At 42.9% G+C, this 23,726-nt stretch overlaps 2 protein-coding genes across 2 annotated transcripts; both read left to right on the forward strand.

Moving 5' to 3' along the window:
* The first annotated feature begins 435 nt into the window (after nt 1-435).
* LOC109736166 (dolichyl-diphosphooligosaccharide--protein glycosyltransferase subunit STT3B) lies at nt 436-7,112 on the forward strand. The gene is made up of 6 exons (XM_020295383.4): nt 436-1,468; nt 2,999-3,529; nt 5,190-5,644; nt 5,759-5,881; nt 6,399-6,458; nt 6,731-7,112. Exons 1-6 carry the CDS (start codon nt 596-598, stop codon nt 6,858-6,860), a joined length of 2,172 nt encoding a protein of 723 aa, XP_020150972.1. The 5' UTR covers nt 436-595; the 3' UTR covers nt 6,861-7,112.
* A 2,121-nt stretch (nt 7,113-9,233) lies between these two features.
* LOC109736165 (uncharacterized) lies at nt 9,234-15,832 on the forward strand. The gene is made up of 12 exons (XM_020295382.4): nt 9,234-9,381; nt 9,492-9,545; nt 11,281-11,445; nt 11,552-11,692; nt 11,976-12,115; nt 12,274-12,360; nt 12,481-12,612; nt 13,736-13,888; nt 14,594-14,690; nt 14,937-15,097; nt 15,191-15,270; nt 15,462-15,832. Exons 3-11 carry the CDS (start codon nt 11,328-11,330, stop codon nt 15,227-15,229), a joined length of 1,068 nt encoding a protein of 355 aa, XP_020150971.1. The 5' UTR covers nt 9,234-9,381; nt 9,492-9,545; nt 11,281-11,327; the 3' UTR covers nt 15,230-15,270; nt 15,462-15,832.
* Nucleotides 15,833-23,726: the final 7,894 nt, after the last annotated feature.

A 23,726-nucleotide genomic window follows, 5' to 3' on the forward strand; every position in this document is an offset into this window, starting at 1 on the left:
CGGACCAATGCCATTCCATCTGTTGACAAAGCAACTGAACACACCCTTGATGTAGTTTTTATTATGTTTGAGATGATTTGTATTTTTGATGAATTTTTATGATAGATTTGATCTTCTTCTTTATGTAAACAAAGTTTAAATATATCGTATACACACTAGTATTTCATTTCGTAGGGTTATCCCCAGCAGATCCTCCCGTGTCCGCTGAACCCAAGACCACGTTTTTTTCTGAGAACCCAAGACCACGTGTCTTTTACCTTCTCCAGCCAATCGCCTGCTCCGATCCAAGTGCGGCCCACCAGACAGCCTCACATAAACCTCCCGAAGCGACCATCCACGTCAGTCAACGGCCCGGCCGGCCTCCCATGCCCCACCAGTCAGCAGCACACCCGACCCTCCCAAACAGATATCCATTCAGATCCCCGGCCCGGCCCGGCCCGGACCCACTCCGCCACCATCGTCTTCCCCGATCTCCCAGATCCACCACCACCACCTAACCACACCACACGAGCTCCGCCACTCCCCCAAACTAAACCCCCGCCCCGCCCCGCGCGCGGATGAAACCCTAGCCCAGATCCCCCCGCCCCGCCCGCCCATGGCCGCCGCCGCGTCGACGATGCTGGAGTCCCTCCCGGCGCCGCTGCTGCGGGCGCTGCGGCTCAAGACGAAGCAGCAGGAGCTGCTCCTCCGGGTCTCCGCGCTGGCGCTCATCTACGTGCTCGCCTTCGCCGTGCGCCTCTTCTCCGTGCTCCGCTACGAGTCCATGATCCACGAGTTCGACCCCTACTTCAACTACCGCACCACGCTCTACCTCACGGAGCACGGCTACTCCGAGTTCTGGAACTGGTTCGACCACGAGAGCTGGTACCCGCTCGGCCGCGTCGTCGGGGGCACGCTCTTCCCGGGCCTCATGGTCACCGCCGCGCTGCTCCACCGCCTCCTCCGCGCGCTCTCCCTCGCCGTCCACATCCGGGAGGTCTGCGTCCTCACCGCCCCCTTCTTCGCCGCCAACACCACGCTCGTCGCCTACGCCTTCGGCCGCGAGATCTGGGACTCCGGGGCCGGCCTCGTCGCCGCCGCGCTCATCGCCGTCTGCCCCGGATACATCTCCCGCTCCGTCGCGGGCTCATACGACAACGAGGGTGTCGCCATCTTCGCGCTGCTGCTCACCTTCTACCTCTTCGTGCGCGCAGTCAACACCGGGTCCCTCGCCTGGTCGCTCGCCGCCGCGTTCGGCTACTTCTACATGGTCTCCGCCTGGGGAGGTTACGTCTTCATCATCAACCTCCTCCCGCTCTACGTGCTCGTCCTGCTCGTCACCGGGAGGTACTCGCAGAGGCTCTATGTCGCCTACAACTGCACCTATGTGCTGGGAATGCTGCTCGGGATGCAGATCCGCTTCGTCGGCTTCCAGCATGTTCAGTCTGGGGAACACATGGCCGCCATGGGAGTCTTCTTCCTGTTGCAGGTACTTCCGCAAACATTACTGTGAAATGCAGTGGAAATATTTGTTGTGAACAGAGATGATAAACATTGGAATTATTAGATGGCTATAAGCTGCTGAAATACTAACACTTTATTTACTTAATCTAAGAGCTGTTCAGTTGAAATGGCCCTGTTAAATGAATTGTTAAGCTTCATTGACTTGAAAAATGCATTCACATCATTTCTGAATTCAGAACTGATAACAGAAAAACAGAAAAACTAAATTAGTAGAACATCAAAGTTTGTCTAGAATAAAATTAAATGGCATGCTACATTATCAGGTTGTTTATACCATTGACGATGTCCATTAGGCTCCAGTTGACTGAAAACTGCTTTCAGATTAATGCAGTATCAGCATTATGAGATACCACTGCCAATTTATTCATCTTCCGCCTTTAGGTAGATTGTGTTTCTGGTTATACCCACTTTTCTTTTGCAAAGTATAACTACCAATTTGAAAAATGATATGTTCCACTAGGATCAAAGATTTAACCTTGCACCCTCCCCCCAAAAAATTAACCTTACAGTTTGGATATAATATCCAACATTTCAATTCCACCCATTTTGGATATGTAACATGTAAGCCCAAACGTAAAATCAAAAGAAAAGTGCAACAAGGAAAGCTTGTTCGAAGAAAATTAGGAACTTACCAGAACGGCTGTAGCCGAGGCCATACAGCACCACTGGCGCCAGCGTCGCACGAGCGGCGAACCAAAAAGCCTTCAACCATGACACGCGTCGGACACCACGGCTAGCGCCCAGCAACCTTGTCGTAGCACTTGAAGTTGTAGTAGCTGACGTGGTGCTTCTGAAGGTGAATGTGTGAGCTCACCGGTGCCATGGACCGTGTTGGTGCTGGGCGAAGAAGAACCCCAGGCAGGCACAAGAACGGCATTGGTGAGGCGGCGAATCCGCAGCGGCTGGTCCTGGATCCATCCTCCTCTGCTGCTCACAATAGAAGAGTTAACAACTATCAAATAATCAAAAACTTCTACAAAATGTAGATAAACCAAGCTTCAGTTCAAACATAGCCAATTTGCTCCCAGTTAAATGAAACCTATAAAATGAAACCTATAAACAGATGCCAGATTGGAAACAAATACAACTTTGCTAAACCCAATAGCAAATTACAGGCCATCTTATTTACCACACTTAACTTCTATTTCATATACGGTTATTTAAATCAACAAGTAATACTCGTGATTCTCAATTATGAGTGTCAACAGTCAACTAACTTATATCATCGGTATTATGATGTTTACTGCCTATTTTTCAATGAAATGCATAGAGGCTTACCTTCCTGTCTGTCTCAAGAAAAAATGTCCACTTCTGTTTGCGGACAAAAGCAGGAGTTTAGAAGTGTAGATCTACTGCTGTACTGTTGATATTTTGATTTCTGCCTGGATAGTTATCCATTGTAGTCAAGATCTCCTGTACGTTCTCTAGAGTCTAGATGTATCATGGTAGCATGGAAAAAGAAGAGCTGACATAAACCCCTTCCTTTCTTTTGCAGGTTTTCTTCTTCCTGGATTGGGTGAAATACATGCTGAATGATGTTAAACTATTCAAGTCATTCTTGAGAATTACCCTGACCTGTGTGATAAGTGTCGGCACCCTGGCTCTTGGGATTGGTACTGCGTCAGGTTACATCTCCCCTTGGACAGGGCGGTTTTATTCCCTGCTTGATCCGACCTATGCGAAAGACCATATACCAATCATCGCATCTGTTTCTGAGCATCAGCCAACAGCCTGGTCTTCTTTTATGTTTGATTTCCACATCCTTCTTTTCCTGTTCCCAGCGGGCCTCTATTTCTGCTTCAAGCGTCTGTCAGATGCCACAATATTTATAGTTATGTATGGCCTCACAAGTATGTACTTTGCTGGTGTGATGGTGAGGTTGATTCTTGTTGCAGCACCTGCTGTTTGCCTTATTAGTGCCATTGCTGTATCTGCTACAATAAAGAATCTGACGACATTGATCCGGTCAAAAAGCAAAAGTCCACAGACTACAGGAAAAACAACAGGCTCGAAGGCAGCTGCAAAGGTATTTATATCTTCTATTTTCACTTACACTTGCTTGTACAATTTACTTATGTAGTATAGTGGACCCTAAAACCAGAGTATAAATAAGCAAGTTCGATAACAGGTTCCAAATAAATCAGTCTTTTTGACTGAGAATAAAGTAATGCAATTGAAGTTGCTTATTTTGTATTGTACATCTTTTATGGGAGAGATGTGCATATTTCATTATTTGGCATAATGGTAAACAGTTGGATTTATAACTGACCTGACATTTTTGGGCAAGTCACCATCCTGTTGAATGCGAAACTACTATTTGTGGACTAAATAATACTCCCTCCATTCCAAAATAGATGACTCAACTTTACACTAACTTTGTGAAGGAGTACAAGAGTGACAAGAAACAGGAATTTGTAATATGGACTTTTGTACTTTGGCAAAAGATGGTATACCATGGTCTAGATTGGTAGCCCACAAAAACCACATGTAGAGTTATGTATATGGAATCTGATCGAGAAGTACTTAATTCTCAGCTCATAGTACGAGATTTTTAATTACTGAATACAAATATACAATTTATTTTTTCTGGATTATCATGATAGATGGGATCGATCAAGCCTGTGTGTGGTAGGTTAACCAATTGCCCGTCAGTCCATAGTTAGCAATCTTTTGTAGTAGTTCAAAGTAGTCCAGCTAGACCTGAACTTAGCCAATCACATGTGCAACACAAAACTAGTACGTAAAGGGATAACTTTTTTAACGCGTCCTAATCTTGTCACAATCTTGATACAACGTGTGCTCTACTGTATGCTAAAACTCTAGGATATCTCAATCGACTGGTCCTGTCCATTATTGATCCCTGTGATCTTCAGCCTTAATTAGCATATAATTAAGTTTTTTAGGTTATAAACTCCTGGGCGTGAGGAATGCATGCTGTAGCTTAATTGCGATCACCATCTTTTGTCGATCCATGTGTTAACATTCAATAGTGCTCTAAACTAGCTAGCTAGATCCAAACTTGGCCAATCACATGTGTAACACAAAGCTGTGAGATAAAGGAATAGTTAATGTTTATCCATTCTCATCCTGTCACCATCTTATCATATTAGTTGATGTAATGAGTGCACAACTATAGTATACTGAAGCTCTAGGTATTTCAGTATTTTTGCCCCTCCATTATCGATTCATTTGCCCACCCTATCTCCAGCCCTGATAAGGATAAGGCAATAACACCATCCCCTAGAGATATGAGGAAGGCCTCACTCACTTACTAGTAAGGTAATAGAGCAAGCTAATTAAGATTTGGATCAATGATGGGGAGCAGCGCAGGAAAATTTGTCATGATGCCACCCTGTTGGCTCTGCTGTTAATCCCTGCGCCTACCTGTTGATGTCGACAACCATAGTCCTGTCACTAGTATAGAAATCCCTGGATGGTTGCAAAAGACCAATCCATTGGGGTTGTGACAACCCTCTCCGATGATAGCCACAGATTGCTGGAGCCTTTCTGGTCGGGTCTGCTCTGCTGACTGTCTCAGATAGGCTTTTGTTTGCGTCATTTGTTGACAAAATACAAATGCCTAACTTTTAACTTGAATTGGACAAGAATTTTGTGGTTTTAAGGTTATTTGTGCCAACTGTTTTAAGTTCCACTTTGCAACTGACTTGTGTTCTTGTGTAAAACAGGGAGCAGTTGATCAACCCTTGCCTTTCCAACATAATGTGGCTGTTGCTTTACTTCTGGGCGCTTTCTACTTGCTCAGTAGATATGCCATACACTGCACTTGGGTAACCTCTGAGGCTTACTCTTCTCCTTCCATCGTTCTGTCCGCAAGGGGTCACAATGGAGGAAGGGTTATATTCGATGATTATCGTGAGGCATACTACTGGCTTCGTCAGAACACTCCTACTGATGCCAAGATTATGTCATGGTGGGACTATGGGTACCAAATTACAGCCATGGGTAACAGAACTGTTATTGTTGATAATAACACGTGGAATAATACACACATAGCAACTGTTGGACGTGCAATGTCATCATATGAAGACGAGGCATATGAAATAATGCAGTCATTGGATGTGAATTATGTGCTTGTCGTATTTGGAGGTGTTACAGGGTACTCCTCTGACGACATCAATAAGTAAGTTAATAAACTTAATCATGATCACGTATATGCCTCTAAGTTGATAATGGGGCGAGACAATTTTATTCTGAATCACAAAACAGATTCTCTTACTTAGCTGCTCATTTCCAGGTTCTTATGGATGGTGCGTATTGGTGGAGGAGTTTTTCCTGTAATCAAAGAGCCTGATTACCTTGTGAATGGGGAATATCGTGTTGACAAGGGGGCGTCACCAAAAATGTTGAACTGTCTAATGTAAGTACTGTTTACAAGTGAAGTAAATTTGTGTGTGTTGTGATACTGCTTTCTTTCACTGGTTCGCATGATAAATAAATTGCCAGACTGAGAAGAAAAAACTATTGTAGTATCAACCAAAATTTGCGATGGAGCTGATACAATGTGAAACAAATAGATTTTGTTTATTCTGTAACAGATCTGCTGAGCTTTGTTTGTTTCTGTTGTGGTAGGTCCCACAAGTGATATATGGCTAATAGAGATATGTTTTTAACATTTACTCCCTCCGTCCCGAATTACTTGTCGCAGAAATGGATGTATCTAGAACTAAAAAATGTATAGATACATCCATTTCTACGACAAGTAATTCCGAACGGAGGGAGTAGTGTTTTAGTCCCGTTTTTGGTATTGTCGAACTTCTGAAAATTCTCAGGACATTTGGCATATCTAAATATGTGCCACCATTATCCTTCCATTAACTAGAGTTAAGCTACCCATTGCTATTTTCATTGGCTTCATCTCCTTATTTGTTTGGCAGGTACAAGCTCTGTTATTATCGATTTGGAGAACTGACCACGGAATATGGAAAACCTCCAGGGTATTGTACATACTCACCATTATTATTGTTTTTTATGTGCCTGTTTCAAGTTCAAGATTAATTAGTCTTGAATGGAGATGTCTGTACTTGATAAGCAGCATATGTGCTCGTTTAAGCATGCATGATCCTTTCTCCTGCAGACTTGTTCTTTTCTCATAACACCTGTAGACCGACTTGTGTTTTCTTTCCAATACCTGTAGACTAGTGTTCTTATGGTAGCAAGTGATCGACATTAACACTACATTTTTGTACTTTGTTTATTCTCGGTGCAGATACGATCGAGTGCGAGGAGTGGAGATAGGCAACAAAGACATAAAGCTTGAGTACTTGGAGGAGGCATTCACAACATCAAACTGGATAGTGCGCATATACAAGGTCAAACCTCCAAAAAATAGATCCTAAGGTTTCGTCCCAGGAGGGAAGTGGCAAGCGAGATGGTTTCGGGTGATTGCTTTGACATTTATCTCATCAGGAGGGTGCCTAGACATGAACTTTTTTGTTTTCGTAAGACTAACAGTAACCCGTACTGTTGTTTGAAAGCTGAGGACATGTAGTTGTGATAGCTGGTCACTCATTTTTGTTTGAGCATACTGTGATGGAATTCTCGGAAACTTTTTGGTAGCAAGTAATTTTAGATCAATATGCCAGTTGAAATTCACCGGTGTTGGGGTGTAGAAGAAAAGAAATTGTTGGTTGCTGTGACTGCTTGTTTGTTTTTGGGGGCGTTAGCGTGCTGATGGCGTGCTAGACAACCGTTTGATCTTGCGCCGCGTCAGCCGCAGCCTTTGCAATAAGGACTGTTGTGCTCTAGAGTTGTGCAACATGGACTTCGCTGCGCTTGTGTCATGGGCCTTTGACCACAGCATGTGCTCTATAGCTTTGCAACGTGGACCATGTTGCGACACCTTCAGCTTGCATGACATGGTCTTTGGTCACCCAGTAATGAGGAGAGAAGGATCAATGAGTGCGGCCTCCTAATGTAAAATGGTTAGTTAAAAGTTTTTCTGTTTTCGTATTGTGTGATGGGAGACTAATAAAAGCTTTAAAAAATAAACCTTTTCTTTTCTATTTTTCCTACCATGTGATTGGGCAATTCAGAACTTGAGCGCATGCACTCGGGGTGTCGAAAACTTGAGTGTACGAACCTGGGGGTTTCGAATGTAGAAGGCGAGACGGCCTACTATAACTTCATTTAGATGTAGAACCTGGGGGTTTCGAATGTAGAAGGCGAGACGGCCTACTATAACTTCATTTAGATTAGGTTTCTTAGAGCATCTCTAGCAGACCCCGCATAAGTGGTCAAACCCGTAAAATTTTTGCGTTTTACAGTTTTGGGCCAACAAAGTGTCCAGAACAGAAACCGTAAAAGTGGTTCAACCCGTAATTTTTTTAAGGGTCACCGAAAATGCACACTCAAAACCCTTATCTTTGGAGGTTGGAAGGCCGAATCTAGGGGGCCCTGTATATCGGTCAAACCTCGTCGGAGCAAACACGCCGCCGCGGAGTTTGCCGGAATCTGCCCTAAACTCGCCAGAATTCATCACCGCACACCGGAAAAGGCCGCTAGACGCCGCAATCGATCGCCACCGGTTCGAATTGGACGAGCTCGACATCGCCGTGGCCTCCCATGACCTCAGCTTGGCCACCGGAATCCTACTGGCGCGACAGGCAAAGGGGCACGACTCGGCTGGCAATAGAGCAAGACGCGGACGACGGAGGCGACGGGGCGTGGCCGACAAGCTGTGCGCGGACGACGAAGGCGACGGGGCATGGACGTCGAGGCTGGGCGCGGCTGGCGCGGTGATGGGGCGCGGCCGGCAGGGGCGGGGCACAGCCGACGGGCGACGGGGCATGGCCTGCGGGCGACGGGGCGCGGCCGACGGGCGACGGGGCATGGCCTGCGGGTGACGGGACGCGGCCGACGGGGTTGGGCGCGGCCGACTGGAGGAAGGGGCGACAGCGGCCGGACTGGAGGAATGAGCTCTTTATTCCAGTTTTACGGTTTGTTTTACAGTATCTGTTCGGTCGTAGCTAAAATGAACCCTTAAAATGCACTTTTTCCAACCTGTATCCCAGTTTTTGCAGTTTGTGATTTTAAGGGGTCTGCTAGAGATGCTCTTACAAGAGAGAAGATTTTGACTAGTCTAATTAACGTAGCCGTGGGTATTTTAAGAAAAACCGACAATTTTTAGAAACAATTTAGTAATATGAAATTATTACATTCACGTTTTACAAATATGATTTAGTAATACTGAAATCATATTCATGTTTTACAATACCATCTACTCCCTCCGTCCCATTATTCTAAAAAATTATGTTATTGCAAAGAAAAAAGTTTGTGAAGTTCTTTTTTTTAGTGGAATTAAGTTTGCGATACGATTTAGGACTATTTCAATAGGCTAAAAGTTGTTCCATAATAGTAGAAAAAAAGCCTAAAGTTGTGCAAATCCAAAATTAAAAAAAAAAAAAACTGTACACCCACGCACGTGAAAAGACAGTGAAGAGCAGTCCAAGTCCAAGCAGCAGTAGCAGCAGCTTTGATCGGCGAGCTATGCCCACCCACGCACGTAAGTATAACCTCCCCTGCCCACTACCACTCTGCTGCCACTGCTACTCTCACCCCTCCCCGTCTCTACCCGCCACCCAGCGACCAGTAGTATTTCTCCGCGGAGACTCCCAGCTCGCCTGCGGGCCACCCATGTCATCGACCGTGCGTACAGATTAATCGGTCCCACCGCCACAGTGACCGAACACGCAGCCCAGTCCCCGCTCCCTTGCTCTCCCCAGCAGGCGCTCCCGTGAACCAGGTCCCCGTACACCCATGACCATGAGTGGGCGGCGCTCCCGTGATCTCAGCCACACGTGCACCGAGTCCAGTGTGCGCCGCCGTTCGTCTACGCACCGAGCTCCGGCACCGGCACATGTACGGCGAGGCTTCTTCCCCGTCCCCAGTCCCCCTCCTCCTCCTCCCCTGTCTCCATCTCTGCAGTCTCTGTCTCTCCAAGTAAGGGCGAATCGTCCTCTGTTTCGCAGGTCAGGACGCCGCCATCAAAGCGGCCTTCGACGGCGACCTCCGGCGCCTCAGAGGTTGGCCTCCCCTCCCCTCTCCTTCCGCAGTCCGCCCCGTGTTCCCGACCTTCTCCCCGCCTTGCGATCGAGGCCGCGATTTGCTGGGCTGGGCTAGGGTTCAGCCTTTGGCCGCCGTACGTGGCAGTCGTCGAGTCTCCGGCGGCTGGATTACATAATGCTGTTACAGTATATGAGATGATGCGAGTGCCGCGTTGTTCCGTTGCCACACCGATCCGGGTTATGTTTGCATTTGCAGGAAGGATCCCTTGTTACCATAATTTCCTTTCTGTACTTGGGTGGAGCAGTATGATGGTGTGCCATCTTATTCTTATTATGCTGAGTGTAGACCAGTGCCATGGTTGTCTTGTTAATTCGGTGTCAGCTTTCGCATTGTGTAGTCAATTAAGTGTAAAATTTGGTGCGTACAGTGATTATTCTCCGAATTATGAAATCGTTTTGTGTGATTGTGGTGGTCTTGTGGACCGTTCAAAGGGACAGGCGAGTTATTCAGAATTTGGTTAGAACAAGTCCTTGCACAGGGTGAGATGATGCAAATGCCAATGCTGTTCCGTTAGGCACACCGATTCGGGTCCTATTTAATTTGCAGGGCACTAGGAAGGATCCCTTGTTAGCGCAATTTAATTTTCCTCCTGCACTTGTGTGGACTCGTCTGACGGCGGGTCATCTTGTTGCCATGGTTACCTTGTTAATTTTAGTGTCAGTGTTCATATTAGATGTATAGTTGTATACTGTAATTATACTCTGAATTATGAAAAAAAAATTGTGCGATTGCGGTCTTATGGGCAGTTTATGGGGAATCTGGTTAACACAAGTCCTTGCACCGGGTACATGTTATGACTTCACGATCAGAGCACTGTGTTTTTTTTTGGTCTAGTCTATGCACTGATTGACTGACTGTGTGTGTGTGCCCAAGACGTGAACAAGTCCCTTGACTTTAGGAGTGTAAAAAAAAGGTCCCTTCACTTTAGAAGTGCAAATGGGTAACCTTTTGGCTACCGTGGTAGTCGAGTTTCCGTCAGCTAGATTACATACTACACAAGATGAGTGGAGTAGTGTGATTCGGGTTATATTTGCAGGATGCTATAGGAAGGGTCCCCTGTTAGCGCATGATTTTCTTTCTGCACTTTTTTGTGTGGAGTTGAGTAGTGTGATGGTGGGTTTCTTATTATTGCGCTGTATGTAGAGTATCTTGTTGATTTTGGTGCCAGCTTTCGTGTAGTAGGCAATTAAGTGTAAAATTAGCTTCATACTGTAATGTAATTGTTCTCTGAATTATGAAAAACAAGTTGTGCGACTGTGGACTGTTTAAAGGGATAGTATGCGATTACTGGGAAGCTGTCCTTGCACGGGGATGGCTTTACACGATCAGAGCACTATTTCTTTTGTCAAGTTTATGCACTGATTGACTCTGTGTCCAAGACGTGAACAAGTCCCTTTACTTTAGGAGTGCAAATGGGAAACCTTTTGGGTACCCTCCAATCCTCTTTAGTTCAATCAAGTGAACTGAATTCCTGAAACCATAAATATAGTTCATTTGATTGAACTAAGGAGGGATGAAGGGTACCGTAAAGCTCACCAGTTTGCATGATTGCATCCCTGCTTGACTTAGTGAGGTTCTTGTCCCTATATGCAACACATGTGGGCTTCTTTTCTTTTGGTTGTCTAGCTAGCTATGATTTGGCAGTTTGATTCATCAGTGTATTGATGCTTGGGTGTTTACTTTGGGTGAAAGGCACTGTAAAGAGTCTCGACGACCCAAGGGTGATCTTCTCTTTCGGCATGGGTGGTGGCATTGGTGTGCTGCACATCGCAGCCGTCGGAGGGCATCTTGAGGTTTGCAAATACTTGGTGGAGGAACTCGGGGGAGATGTGAATGCTCCTGCTCCTGGAGTAGGAGGTCTTTCTTTAACTCTTCCTTCTTTTTTCTGGAAATTGGCACCTGTCATGTCTATGTTTCGCACCATGAGATGTCTGAATTGCGTTGTTGTGCTTTTTGATTGCAGACTTTGCAGGTGTGACACCCTTTATGTCATCTGCTCAGTCTGGCGATGTTTCTACTGTGAAGTATTTGCTTGATCATGGCGGTGATCTAACAAAGTCAGATGCTAAAGGACGCACAGTTCTCCACCATGCGGCATGCATAGGTAGCTCTCTTGGCCCCTCACCCACGCAATTTGTTTTTGTATTACAAAGCGTATCTTTGTGTAGGACACTATGGGTATGGTTCCTTTACTCTAATAATATCGTAGAAGAAAAGTTTTGTGATCATTTTTCATATGGTTAATATAGATTTATAACTAGTCAAAGTTGTATAAATTTTGCCCATCTATGATTTACACCAGGGTGGTCATTATAGTAGTAGTTACTTGCTGCTGTACACTTAGATGCGTAGCCACATGACTATTGCAATTATTTTATTCACCACAGGAAGCTGTACGGTCACCGAGTTCCTACTTTCAAAAGGAGTAGCTGTTGACATAGACTGTGGCCGTGGTACACCACTCCATCAAGCTGCTACTAATGAACAAGATAAAACAGTGAAGATTTTGTTGGAACACCATGCAGATGTATATAATTCCTACCATTTCTTATTTTTGTTTTCTAGATTTGATTTGCATAGATAGCTTGTTTTTATTTTGTCGGCTACTTGGATTGACAATTTATGGCAGCTCATAATCCATTTCTTTGTTCCTTTGTATTTTATAACAATTATTACTCTTGGCAGCCTAACGCCACTGTCGTCGGAATTGGTACTGCCCTGATGGGTTCCCTTCTTTACCGTTCTTTGAAGTGCATGAAGCTGCTGATCAAGGCCAGTATTCTGTTTTCTATATCCGTTCATCGCTATGTTCTACCATCTCAGCCATGCTTTTGTTTCAGTCTACATGGAGAGGGAGCCGTGACACGTTCTATTCCACAATCCTTTTTACAGGGTGGTGCTGATGTCAATCGAGGGAGCTCCCTTCCAATGACTCCCTTAGTGTTCACTACAGGGTGGGGAGGCTATACAAACTTTGTGAAGTTTCTGTCAAAGGCAGGAGCGGATCCTAATATTCCTGATGCTGTATGTTCTCAATATTTTCTAGATGTATTCTATTGAAAACTTGTACTGATATGAATTTAAGTTGCTTTTAGTCTTTTGACTGTGCCATGAGAAGTTGCACACACCTACCAAAATATTGCATGTGTAGGCAAAAGGTAGGTGTGTGAGCTCCCAGTTTAACGGTTTATATCAACGAATGCATATCATCATTGTTGACTATTCCCTCTGCTTGAAAATATTTGACGCTCTAGTTTTGTCACAACCCAAATTCTTTGAGTTTCATCAAATTGTAGATAGATTTACCAACATCTACCAAACCAAATTGCACTTCAAGAAATTTGACTTAGGAGAAAACAATATCATCAAATATTTTGGAATGAAGTAGCAAATTTTGGGTTCTTCTAGAACAACATGCTCTGTTCTGTGCAATAATGTATATTTGTATCCTTAGTCTGAAATGTTTTTGAATACGGTGGATGTCGTTTTATGGAGCCCACAAGGCCACAAGGACCCAAGATATGGATACGAGGTCGGTGCTTAACTTAACATTTGATGAGATACTGAGATTTCATAATGCAATCACCAAAATGATTTGAATTCACTTAGGATGCGTTTGGATGTATGTATTCAGCTTACTTTATGTTGTTTTCTTCATCCCAATCGTTGGTATTCGTTCATTTACTCTGAAGTGTCAAATTATATTTGTGCTTTCAATAATCGTAGAACAATTTTAAAATTCATATATAGCTACTTTTCCCTATAGTTTTATCTATATAATTCATGGGGAGTTGGGGACTCGTAAAGGTTATGCCACTAAAAATCCATGTTACCTCTCAATCTCAACTATTGCTGAAATACCTGTTTTTAGTCCCTTGCTGAAGGAAGACCTTTTGGTATGCTGTAGGAGTATGTTGACTGTTTGAATTGCTACTAGAATTTAGAAATGCTTGCTGGGATGAATCCTGGTTGAAACACTTTGTACCAGTATTATGTAGACCCTGCTCCTCTCCCATGGTACTATAGTTTCCTATATGGTTTATATCTTTTCATTCATAATGTTCATATTCTTTTACTGCATTCTAGAGAGTCCTTTAATTATGTAGTTAATTTCAAAAGAGTTGACACTTTTCCTTTTGTTGCCCAGTATGGTAACTTACCAATAGAGCTTGCTGCTAAACGTGACTGCATGGAAGAAGTTGAAATGTTGTTTCCTTTGACTTCCCCAATACCAACTATCCCAAACTGGAGTATAGATGGAATCATCTCGCATGCAAAATTTGAAAGTGCAAAGCCACTGGTACGTTATTTATTGCTGTTATGCCCTGTAGATAAAATTTACTTGAATTCCTGGTCATATTTTTTGTTCGCCAGTCCTGAATTTGTCCATCAACTTGATCATCACATTTAAAAATAGTATCGTGACTTTTTCATGGGGTTTTCTTTAGAGCATCACCTCGCCAAAACAATAAAATTGAAGTAGTTAAAGCTCTTGAGAACAAACTACCAATTCTAAATTGGAAGGACCAGACTGGGACCCCATATTTGTTGTCGGCTGTTCATTGGTTAAAAAAAACCTGGTTATTCAGTATCGATCCAATGAACTGCTGTAAACTGTTCGTCATGTGCAGCCTTTAAGATACAGAAATGCTTTACAAGCATAATGCTTGTACATAGCTCGAAGCATGGTTCCTTTATTGTGGATTTGAAGTTGTGAACTGTGAAATACACCCATGTATATGCTGTTTTAGCAACATATAGTAATAATTTGACATATTAATTCTAAATTATGTTGGACCTTTTCCTCTTGTGATTAAAATCTTGTGTGAGTAACTGCTGCCTTTTGCTGTGTAACATAATGTGCACTTTGTATTGCAGCATAAGCATATCTAGATACCAAGCTATGAAGAATGTGTAACAGAGTTGTGAAGTGTCTATTTTAATCGGAATGTCTTTGAAATGATGCTTCATTCCTACATTTTTTTTCCATTGTTTAATCATTCAGGATAGAAGGCAGCTTGAACAAACAAAAGCTACGCTCAAGGCACATGCAGATCATTTATTCAGCCTGAAGGACTACAAGGTGGCATCAAAAGCATATGGTGTGTAAGCCCCTTAAACCTTATCAAAAGCATGGTGGCTTATAAGTTTTTTTTCTATTAACAGGGAACCAATTGCAGAACATTATTTGTTTGCTGAACAGTTTTCTAATATTGTTCTCTAGTTTCCCGCTTATTAGCTTTTAATTTGCCATTATTAAGCATTTCTATCGGATTAATATTATTTTGCGGGACTAATTAACCTGCCATGGTGAGATGATAATCGTATAACCTGTTATGTGTCAATAGATGTCGCGCCGAGTGCAACATTGTACGCGAACAGGAGTCTTTGCAAACTGCTGCTGGATGACGGTGAAGGTGCTCTGTCAGATGCTCTCAGATGCAGAATGCTGCGACCTAACTGGGTGAAAGCTTGCTACCGTCAGGCTGCAGCTCACAAGCTACTCAAAGTGAGTTACTACATGTCCAGCTTGCCATTGTGTTTCCCCACTCTGTCCAGTCTACATAGTTGTTCATGTTCCTTTGTTTTGCTCTACATCTAGGAGTATAAACAAGCTTGTGATGCTCTCCTGGACGCTTAAAATTTGGATCCTGGAAACGTAGAGGTCGAGAGAGAGCTACGGTAATCTACTGTCTTGTATTTATCTCTTTTGAGTATACGTTTTGCAAGCATGAACGGCATACACTGACATACTAGTGACCGGCAGTTGCACGCTGGACCAGCGTGCCGACTGCCGAGTGACATCCTTCCATATAGCTGATGGTGCTGGGATTACTGCTGAAATTTGTTTCATTTTGGTTAACTCTGTACAGGAAGGCCAGGGAATTAATGAAAGCTCATGGTGAGGCTGACAAGTGAAGCATGCTTTGTTAGGGAAATGCTCTTTTGGCTTGGATTAGAGTAGTTGATCAACTGAATGTGATGGTACTCATGTGACCAGAAGGCTGGTGGTACCCAACTTAAGAGTCTAACTCTAGAGTCGTTGAATTTCTATAGTCTTACTACTGCCACTTGTTGACTGCATGCTGAGAGGATTTGGTGTGAAAATGCGCTGTAAAACTTGTTTGACTCGCATCACAAGTTTTATTACTAGATCTAGCACAAATACCCTATCGCTGTTGAATATTTGCTGAGTTTTCAGACATCAGTAGAGAAGAAAAAGTGAAGCAGTACTACCCTCTCATTTGCATCTTCTACTCTCTGAACATGCATGAGGAAGTTTCTGCTCAACAACGTTGCTCGCTTACGGCTTACTGCTTCTCTGAATAAGCATGTGTTTTAGTCTACATGTTGATCATTTCAATTGTAATACATTTATGAACACCGTCATTTGTCATGACTTTGATCGGAGATCTTCGCTCAATCTAGAGGCGTTGTATGAAAATGGAGAAATTCCAAAGAAACTCAGAAGAATGTGACAAACTCCTAATCTAGAGGAGTAAATAAATATCTCGAGGCCAGGGACAGACTCTAGGTTCGAAACAGGATGCCTACAAGTCGCTTATTACTTTACATCTCTCTCTAGGCTAATTAAACACATGACATGAATTTATTCTTGCCCTGTCAAAGCCACTTTAGGCTCTTCAAAATGTGCAGGTTAGCACATTCTTGTTGATGACAGGTAAATGAAATTTCTAGTTTTTTTTTTGCGGGAAAATGAAATTTCTAGTTATTGAAGAAAAAAAAGTTGCTGATGTAAATATCTTTCATCATTAGATCCATCCATCAAATATATTCTCAAATTATATTTATTTGGTATTGTAAAGGTTGATCTGTTTTCTATAAATGGTCAGTGTAAATGTATTTTCTATGCGAAAAAGGTGTAAATGTATTTAGAAATATATTTTTTGAATGTGTTCACGTATTTTGAAATAGAAGAGCTTTAGATTGGGCCGTGACCAGCCTGCTTCCAACATTTGGCCCAACCATGCCCAAACCTAAGCAGGCACGAGCTCACTCCACTCGCTGGCCACTATAATTGTGGAAATGATAAGCTACGGTAGGTATTGTGTGAGAACAATTATGAATATTGTCTTTTACAGTACCGAAGTGAATGATTTGTTTTTATCATACTAACCTATCTCACGAAGTTCCGTTAAGTTTTGTGTGATTGAAGTTTTCAAGTTTTGGGTGAGATATCAATATGAGGAGAATAAGGAGTGAAAATACTCGCCCAAGGCACCCCCAAGGTGATATTCAAGGAAGATCCAAGCAACTAAGATTGGGGATGCCCCGGAAGGCATCCCCTCTTTCGTCTCCAACATTATTGGTAACCTTACTTTGAGCTATATTTTTATTCGTCACATGATATGAGTTTTGCTTGGAGCGTCATTTTATTTTGTTTTGCTTGATGTTATTTAGAATAATGTTTTACATCTTTCATTTCAATAAAAATGTCAAGTATAACCTTTGTCATGCTTATTTTGCAAGTCTATATGTTGCTGTTTGAAAACAGAAAAGTGCACGCTAGTGCGTGAATTCTTGAAAAGAGTCCGAATGTGATAAAATGTTGAAACTTTTTATAGAAAAGCTATGATAATATTCTATAGTGTGGTAATTTTTCAGAATTTTTGGAGTTAAATAAGTATTGATATTCTTGCATTCTTTACAGACTGTCCTGTTTAGACAGATTGCTGTTATGTTTGCTTGTTTAATGATTCTATTTGAGGATAGGAGCATTAAATATGCAGAGGCATTTAGTATAAAATGTTAAATAATAATTTTAGTGATTTGCTACAGTAGAGAATGATAAGGTTTTTACATTGATTTTTACTAACTCATCTCACGAGTTCTTGTTGAGTTTTGTGTGGACGAAGTTTTTAAGATTTAGGGAAACCGTGATATAAAAGGAATTAAGAAGACACAAAAGCTCAAGCTTGGGGCTGCCCAAGGCATCACAAGATAATATTTCAAGAAGTCTCAAGCATCTAAGCTTGGGGATGCCCCGGTAGGCATCCCGTCTTTCTTCATCAACAATTATCGGTTAGTATCGGTTGAGCCTAAGTTTTTGTTTCTTCACATGAGTTGTGCTATTCTCGGAATGTCATTTTATTTTGTTTTGCTTGCTGTTTTAATAAAATACTTAGATTTGAAAGTTTGTAAATAAGAGAGAGTCCTCAAATAGCTACCCATTTACTTAACTACTCGTTTGAACTTCACTTATATCTTTTTGGAGTAGCTTGTCATTTACTCTTGTGCTTCAGTTGTATCCTATGAGTAAATTGTTGAATGAATTGAATATCATGAAGTTGAAATTATATCATGCCTAGTGGTAGCTTCAGATTGGGTTTAGAAAGTGAAATCTTTTGAAGCTTGACAATCACAATATTGGTCATACAAACAATTCATGAATAATTAGTATAAGGAAGAGAACTTTCACATGCAAATATATTATCTTGGACATCTTCTATGACTGTGAATACCCATTAATTATTTTCAAACTTGAGCAAATTAGTTGAAGTTGGACAAGGAAGACAACGTAATGAGTTATGTTTGGGTATATTTGCATAGAAGTTATATTGTTATGGATCCTCCAACATGTGGTGTTTGCCTAGGATCTTTTGCTAGCCAAAAATTCGTACTAAGTAGAGATACTACTTGTGCATCCAAAAACCCTTAAACCAAGTTTCTTTCCATGAGTGTCCACCATACCTACCTATGGATTGAATAAGATCCTTCAAGTAAGTTGTCATCGGTGCATAAAGCAATAAAAATTACTCCTAATTAAATATGTTTGATCTTTTATTGGAAGGGAAAATTGAGCATTGTACGAACTTGTGATGGCAAAGTAATACAAGCGACGGACTGCATAATAAAGGCTGCTATCATAAGGGCAATATAACGTGACGTTCCATTGCATTAAGAGCTTGGGCATCCAAATAAAAAGCGCATGACAACCTCTGCTTCCCTCCGCGAAGGGCCTATATTTTACTTTTCAGTATTTACTTTTATGCAAAGAGTCAATAGTATACTTTCTCATTTCAACCTCAATTATTCTCTAGTTGGCAAGCATCATGTGGTGGGGAAAGATCTAGGCACATATGACCAGTCAAATATATTTGATCATGATTTATTATCGTTGACAATTATCTCTATGATAAATGAGTTGTGAGGCAAAATATTAAGCCCCTATCTTTCTCTATGTTCGATGGATGCTATTTGTTCTAAGAATATGCTTTGAGTACTAGCAATCATGGAAGACTATATGATGATTGAGTATGTGGAGCTTTTACTTAGACTCTGTTGAATAAGTTGAATTGCAATTGTTTGGTGACTAAGAATATACGTTGTCAAGTTTCAAGAGAATTCATTGTTTGAACCTTAACATGTGAATTGATTGCTACTTTTTCATGATGAGTTTTATGAGAAAGAGTTACTGCTATGATGCTAGGAAAAGTGATTGAAATTATCATTGATCAAACTTATGCACTATGCTAGCATTCACACTTCATAAATTACTTCTTTTATCATTTACCTACTCGAGGACGAGTAGGAATTAAGCTTGGGATGCTGATACCTCTCCAACGTATCTATAATTTATGAAGTATTCATGCCATGTTTACAACAATTTTATATGGTTTTGGTATGATTCGCATGGAACTAACCCGGACTGACGCCGTTTTCAGTAGAACTACCGTGGTGTTGTTTTTGTGCAGAAATGAAAGTCCTCCAAATGAGCTGAAACTTTTTGACGATTTTTTCGAACAAAAGAGACCCTCGAAGCTTCATGGGAGGGCCAGAAGAGCCACGAGGAGGGCACAACCCACCAGGGCACGCCTGAGGGGCTCGGCTTGCCCCGGTGGGTTGTGCTCACCTTGAGGCCCATCTTCACGTAAAACTGACGCCAAAAAATCCTATAAATAGAGAAAGCATCAGAAATAACCCTAGATTAGAAGTTCTGCCGCCGCAAGCCTCTGTAGCCACGAAAAACCAATCTAGACCCCGTTCCGCACTCTGCCGGAGGGGGAAATCATCACCGGTGGCCATCTTCATCATCCCGGCGGCCACCATGATGAGCCATGATGAGGAGGGAGTAGTCCACCCTCGGGGCTGAGGGTTTGTACCAGTAGCTATGTGTTTAATCTCTCTCTCTCTCTCTCTCTCTCTCTCTCTCTCTCTCTCGTGTTCTTGAGATGTCACGATCTTGATGTATCGCGGGCTTTGTTAATATAGTTGGATCATATGGTGTTTTCCCCTCTCTATCTTATTGTGATGAATTGAGTTTTCCCTTTGAGATTTCGTTTTATCGGATTGAATACTTTTATGGATTTGAGAACACTTGATGTATGTCTCGCTATGAATACACATGGCGACAATGGGGTATCATATTGATTCACTTGATATGTGTTTTGGCACTCAACTCGCGGATTCCCGAGGTGACATTGGGGTAATCTATGCGTAGGGGTTGATGCACGTTCTCGTCTTTGTTTCTTCGGTAGAAATCTTGGGGCACTCTTGGAGGTTCTTTGTGTTGGATTGAGTATTATGAATCTAAAATTGTTTGATGCATATTGTATAATCAACTCACGGATACTCACGGTGACATTGGAGTATCTAGGTGACATTAGAGTTGGTTGATGTGTATCATATGGTGTTATTTTAGTATGAACTCTTGGTTAGATCGATCGGAAAGAATAGCTTGGTGTTATTTTAGTATGAACTCTAGGATAGATTGATCGGAAAGAATAGCTTTGAGGTGGGTTCGTACCCTACAAACAGTTTCGTCTTATGTTCTCCGCTAGATAGGAACTTTGGAGTGATTCTTCATCACACGTTGAGGGATGGTTATATGATCCAACTATTAGCATTATTGAGAGATTGCACTAGCGAAACTATGGGCCCTAGGCCTTGTTTTCAAGCATTGCAATACCGTTTGTGCTCCGTTTTATCAATTGCTACATTGCTGTTTTTTATTGTTCCTATTACAAAAATCAATATCTACTATCATTACTTCACTTGTATCACCATCTCTTCGCCGAACTAGTGCACCTACAATTTACCATTGTATTTGGTGTGTTGGGACACAAGTGACTTTTTATTATTTGGTTGCAGGGTTGTTTGAGAGAGAACATCTTCATCCTACGCCTCCCAAGGATTGATAAACCTTAGGTCATCCACTTGAGGGAAAATTGCTACTGTCCTACAAAACTCTGCGCTTGGAGGCCCAACACGATTCTACAAGAATAAAGTTGCGTAGTAGACATCATTATGAAAATATGCTCATTGAGCAGGAAGCCCCCAAATGACCTAGAATATGGCATAAAAGCCGACCAAGAGGGTTATGAAGCTATGCTCATTGAGCAGGAAGCCTCCAAGTGACCTTATGACTAATCAACAATGACTCTTGCTCAGAAACTTTGACATGAAATGATAGAGGCCCCGAAATTTGGGGAAGCCGGCTTTATTATGTGATCATAGAAAGGTATGCACATCAATGAAGGTATATACAATGATGAGCGCCAATGACTCAAGTGTAGTAAGGCCGAAGATGAGCAATGTTCCACGGCCTGTTGGTCTCTTGCTCAGAAGTATGTGATTTCTTCACTCACGTATATAAATGAGATAATACGAGCCATCACTGGTGCGCCTCGGTCCTAAACAAAAGGTTTTTAACCCCTTTCCGCGACGGCATCTGGAACCGTCGCCAAGTAAGTGTGGGCGATAGGGGGGTCCTTTGTTGGGGAACGTAGCAGAAATTTAAAATTTTCTACGTATCACCAAGATCAATCTATGGAGTCATCTAGCAACGAGAGAGAGGGGAGTGCATCTACATACCCTTGTAGATCGCGCACGGAAGCATTCAAGAGAACGGGGTTGATGGAGTCGTACTCGTCGTGATCCAAATCACCGATGATCCTAGCGCCGAATGGACGGCACCTCCGCGTTCAACACACGTACGGAGCGGGGACGTCTCCTCCTTCTTGATCCAGCAAGGGGGGAGGAGAAGTTGATGGAGATCCAGCAGCATGACGGCGTGGTGGTGGAAGTAGCGGGATCCCGGCAGGGCTTCGCCAAGCGCAAGCGGGGAGGAAGAGGTGTCACAGGAGGGAGGGAGGCGCCAGGGCTTGGGGTGCTGCTCCCATGCACCTCCCCACTATATATAGGGGTGGAGGGGGCTGGTTTTTTGCCCTCCAAGTCCATTGGGGCGTTGGCAAAGGTGGGGGAAAGAAATCCCATCATTTCCCTTCCCCACCGATTGTTATCCCCCTTTTTTAGGGATCTTGATCTTATTCCTTCTAAGGTGGGATCTTGGTGCACCTTGACCAGGGGTGTGGGGCCTTGCCCCCACTACCCACGTTCATGTGGGTCCCCCCATGCAGGTGGGCCCCACTTCGGAACCTTCTAGAACCTTCCCGGTACAATACCGAAAAATCCCGAACATTTTCCGGTGGCCAAAATAGGACTTCCCATATATAAATCTTTACCTCCGGACCATTCCGGAACTCCTCGTGACGTCCGGGATCTCATCCGGGACTCCGAACAACTTTCGGTTAACCGCATACTACTATCTCTACAACTCTAGCGTCACCGAACCTTAAGTGTGTAGACCCTACGGGTTCGGGAGACATGCAGACATGACCGAGACGACTCTCCGGTCAATAACCAACAGCGGGATCTGGATACCCATATTGGCTCCCACATGTTCCACGATGATCTCATCGGATGAACCACGATGTCGAGGATTCAATCAATCCCGTATACAATTCCCTTTGTCAATCGGTACGTTACTTGCCCGAGATTCGATCGTCGGTATCCCAATACCTTGTTCAATCTCGTTACCGGCAAGTCACTTTACTCGTAGCGTAACGCATGATCCCGTGGCTAACTCCTTAGTCACATTGAGCTCATTATGATGATGCATTACCGAGTGGGCCCAGAGATACCTCTCCGTCATACGGAGTGACAAATCCCAGTCTCGATTCGTGCCAACCCAACAGACACTTTCGGAGATACCTGTAGTGCACCTTTATAGCCACCCAGTTACGTTGTGACGTTTGGTACACCCAAAGCATTCCTACGGTATCCGGGAGTTGCACAATCTCATGGTCTAAGGAAATGATACTTGACATTAGAAAAGCTCTAGCAAACGAACTACACGATCTTGTGCTATGCTTAGGATTGGGTCTTGTCCATCACATCATTCTCCTAATGATGTGATCCCGTTATCAATGACATCCAATGTCCATGGTCAGGAAACCATAACCATCTATTGATCAACGAGCTAGTCAACTAGAGGCTTACTAGGGACATGTTGTGGTCTATGTATTCACACATGTATTACGCTTTCCAGTTAATACAATTATAGCATGAACAACAGACAATTATCATGAACAAGGAAATACAATAATAACCATTTTATTATTGCCTCTAGGGCATATTTCCAACAGTCTCCCACTTGCACTAGAGTCAATAATCTAGTTCACATCACCATGTGATTAACACTCAAAGTTCACATCGCCATGTGACTAATACCCAAGAGTTTACTAGAGTCAATAATCTAGTTCACATCACCATGTGATTAACACTCAGTGAGTTCTAGGGTTTGATCATGTTATGCTTACGAGAGAGGTTTTAGTCAACGGGTCTGCAACATTCAGATCCGTGTGTGCTTTACAAATCTCTATGTCATCTTGTAGATGCAGCTACCACGCGCTACTTGGAGCTATTCCAAATAACTGCTCTACTATACGAATCCGGTTCACTACTCAGAGTCATCCGGATTAGTGTCAAAGTTTGCATTGCCGTAACCCTTTACGACGAACCCCCTTTCCACCTCCATAATCGAGAAAATTCCTTAGTCCACTAGATACTAAGGATAAGTTCGACCGCTGTCATGTGATCCCTTCCTGGATCACTATTGTACCCCTTGACTAACTCATGGCAAGGCACACTTCAGGTGCGGTACACAACATAGCATATTGTAGAGCCTACGTCTAAAGCATAGGGGACGACCTTCGTCCTTTCTCTTTCTTCTGCCGTGGTCAGGTCTTGAGTCTTACTCAATACTCAACCTTGTAACACAGCCAAGAACTCCTTCTTTGCTGATCTATTTTGAACTCCTTCAAAATGTTGTCACG

This window comes from Aegilops tauschii, chromosome 2, assembly GCF_002575655.3.
Source record: "Aegilops tauschii subsp. strangulata cultivar AL8/78 chromosome 2, Aet v6.0, whole genome shotgun sequence".
Lineage (NCBI taxonomy): Eukaryota > Viridiplantae > Streptophyta > Magnoliopsida > Poales > Poaceae > Aegilops > Aegilops tauschii.

Excerpts from the sequence above, each read along its gene's own strand:
- LOC109736166 (XM_020295383.4), top strand. The coding sequence starts at position 596 with ATGGCCGCCGCCGCGTCGACGATGCTGGAGTCCCTCCCGGCGCCGCTG. Across the intron at positions 1,469-2,998 it reads GAGTCTTCTTCCTGTTGCAG|GTTTTCTTCTTCCTGGATTG; the intron begins GTACTTCCGCAA and ends TTTCTTTTGCAG. Across the intron at positions 3,530-5,189 it reads GCTCGAAGGCAGCTGCAAAG|GGAGCAGTTGATCAACCCTT; the intron begins GTATTTATATCT and ends TGTGTAAAACAG.
- LOC109736165 (XM_020295382.4), top strand. The coding sequence starts at position 11,328 with ATGGGTGGTGGCATTGGTGTGCTGCACATCGCAGCCGTCGGAGGGCAT. Across the intron at positions 13,889-14,593 it reads TTGAAAGTGCAAAGCCACTG|GATAGAAGGCAGCTTGAACA; the intron begins GTACGTTATTTA and ends TTAATCATTCAG. Across the intron at positions 14,691-14,936 it reads GGTGGCATCAAAAGCATATG|ATGTCGCGCCGAGTGCAACA; the intron begins GTGTGTAAGCCC and ends ATGTGTCAATAG.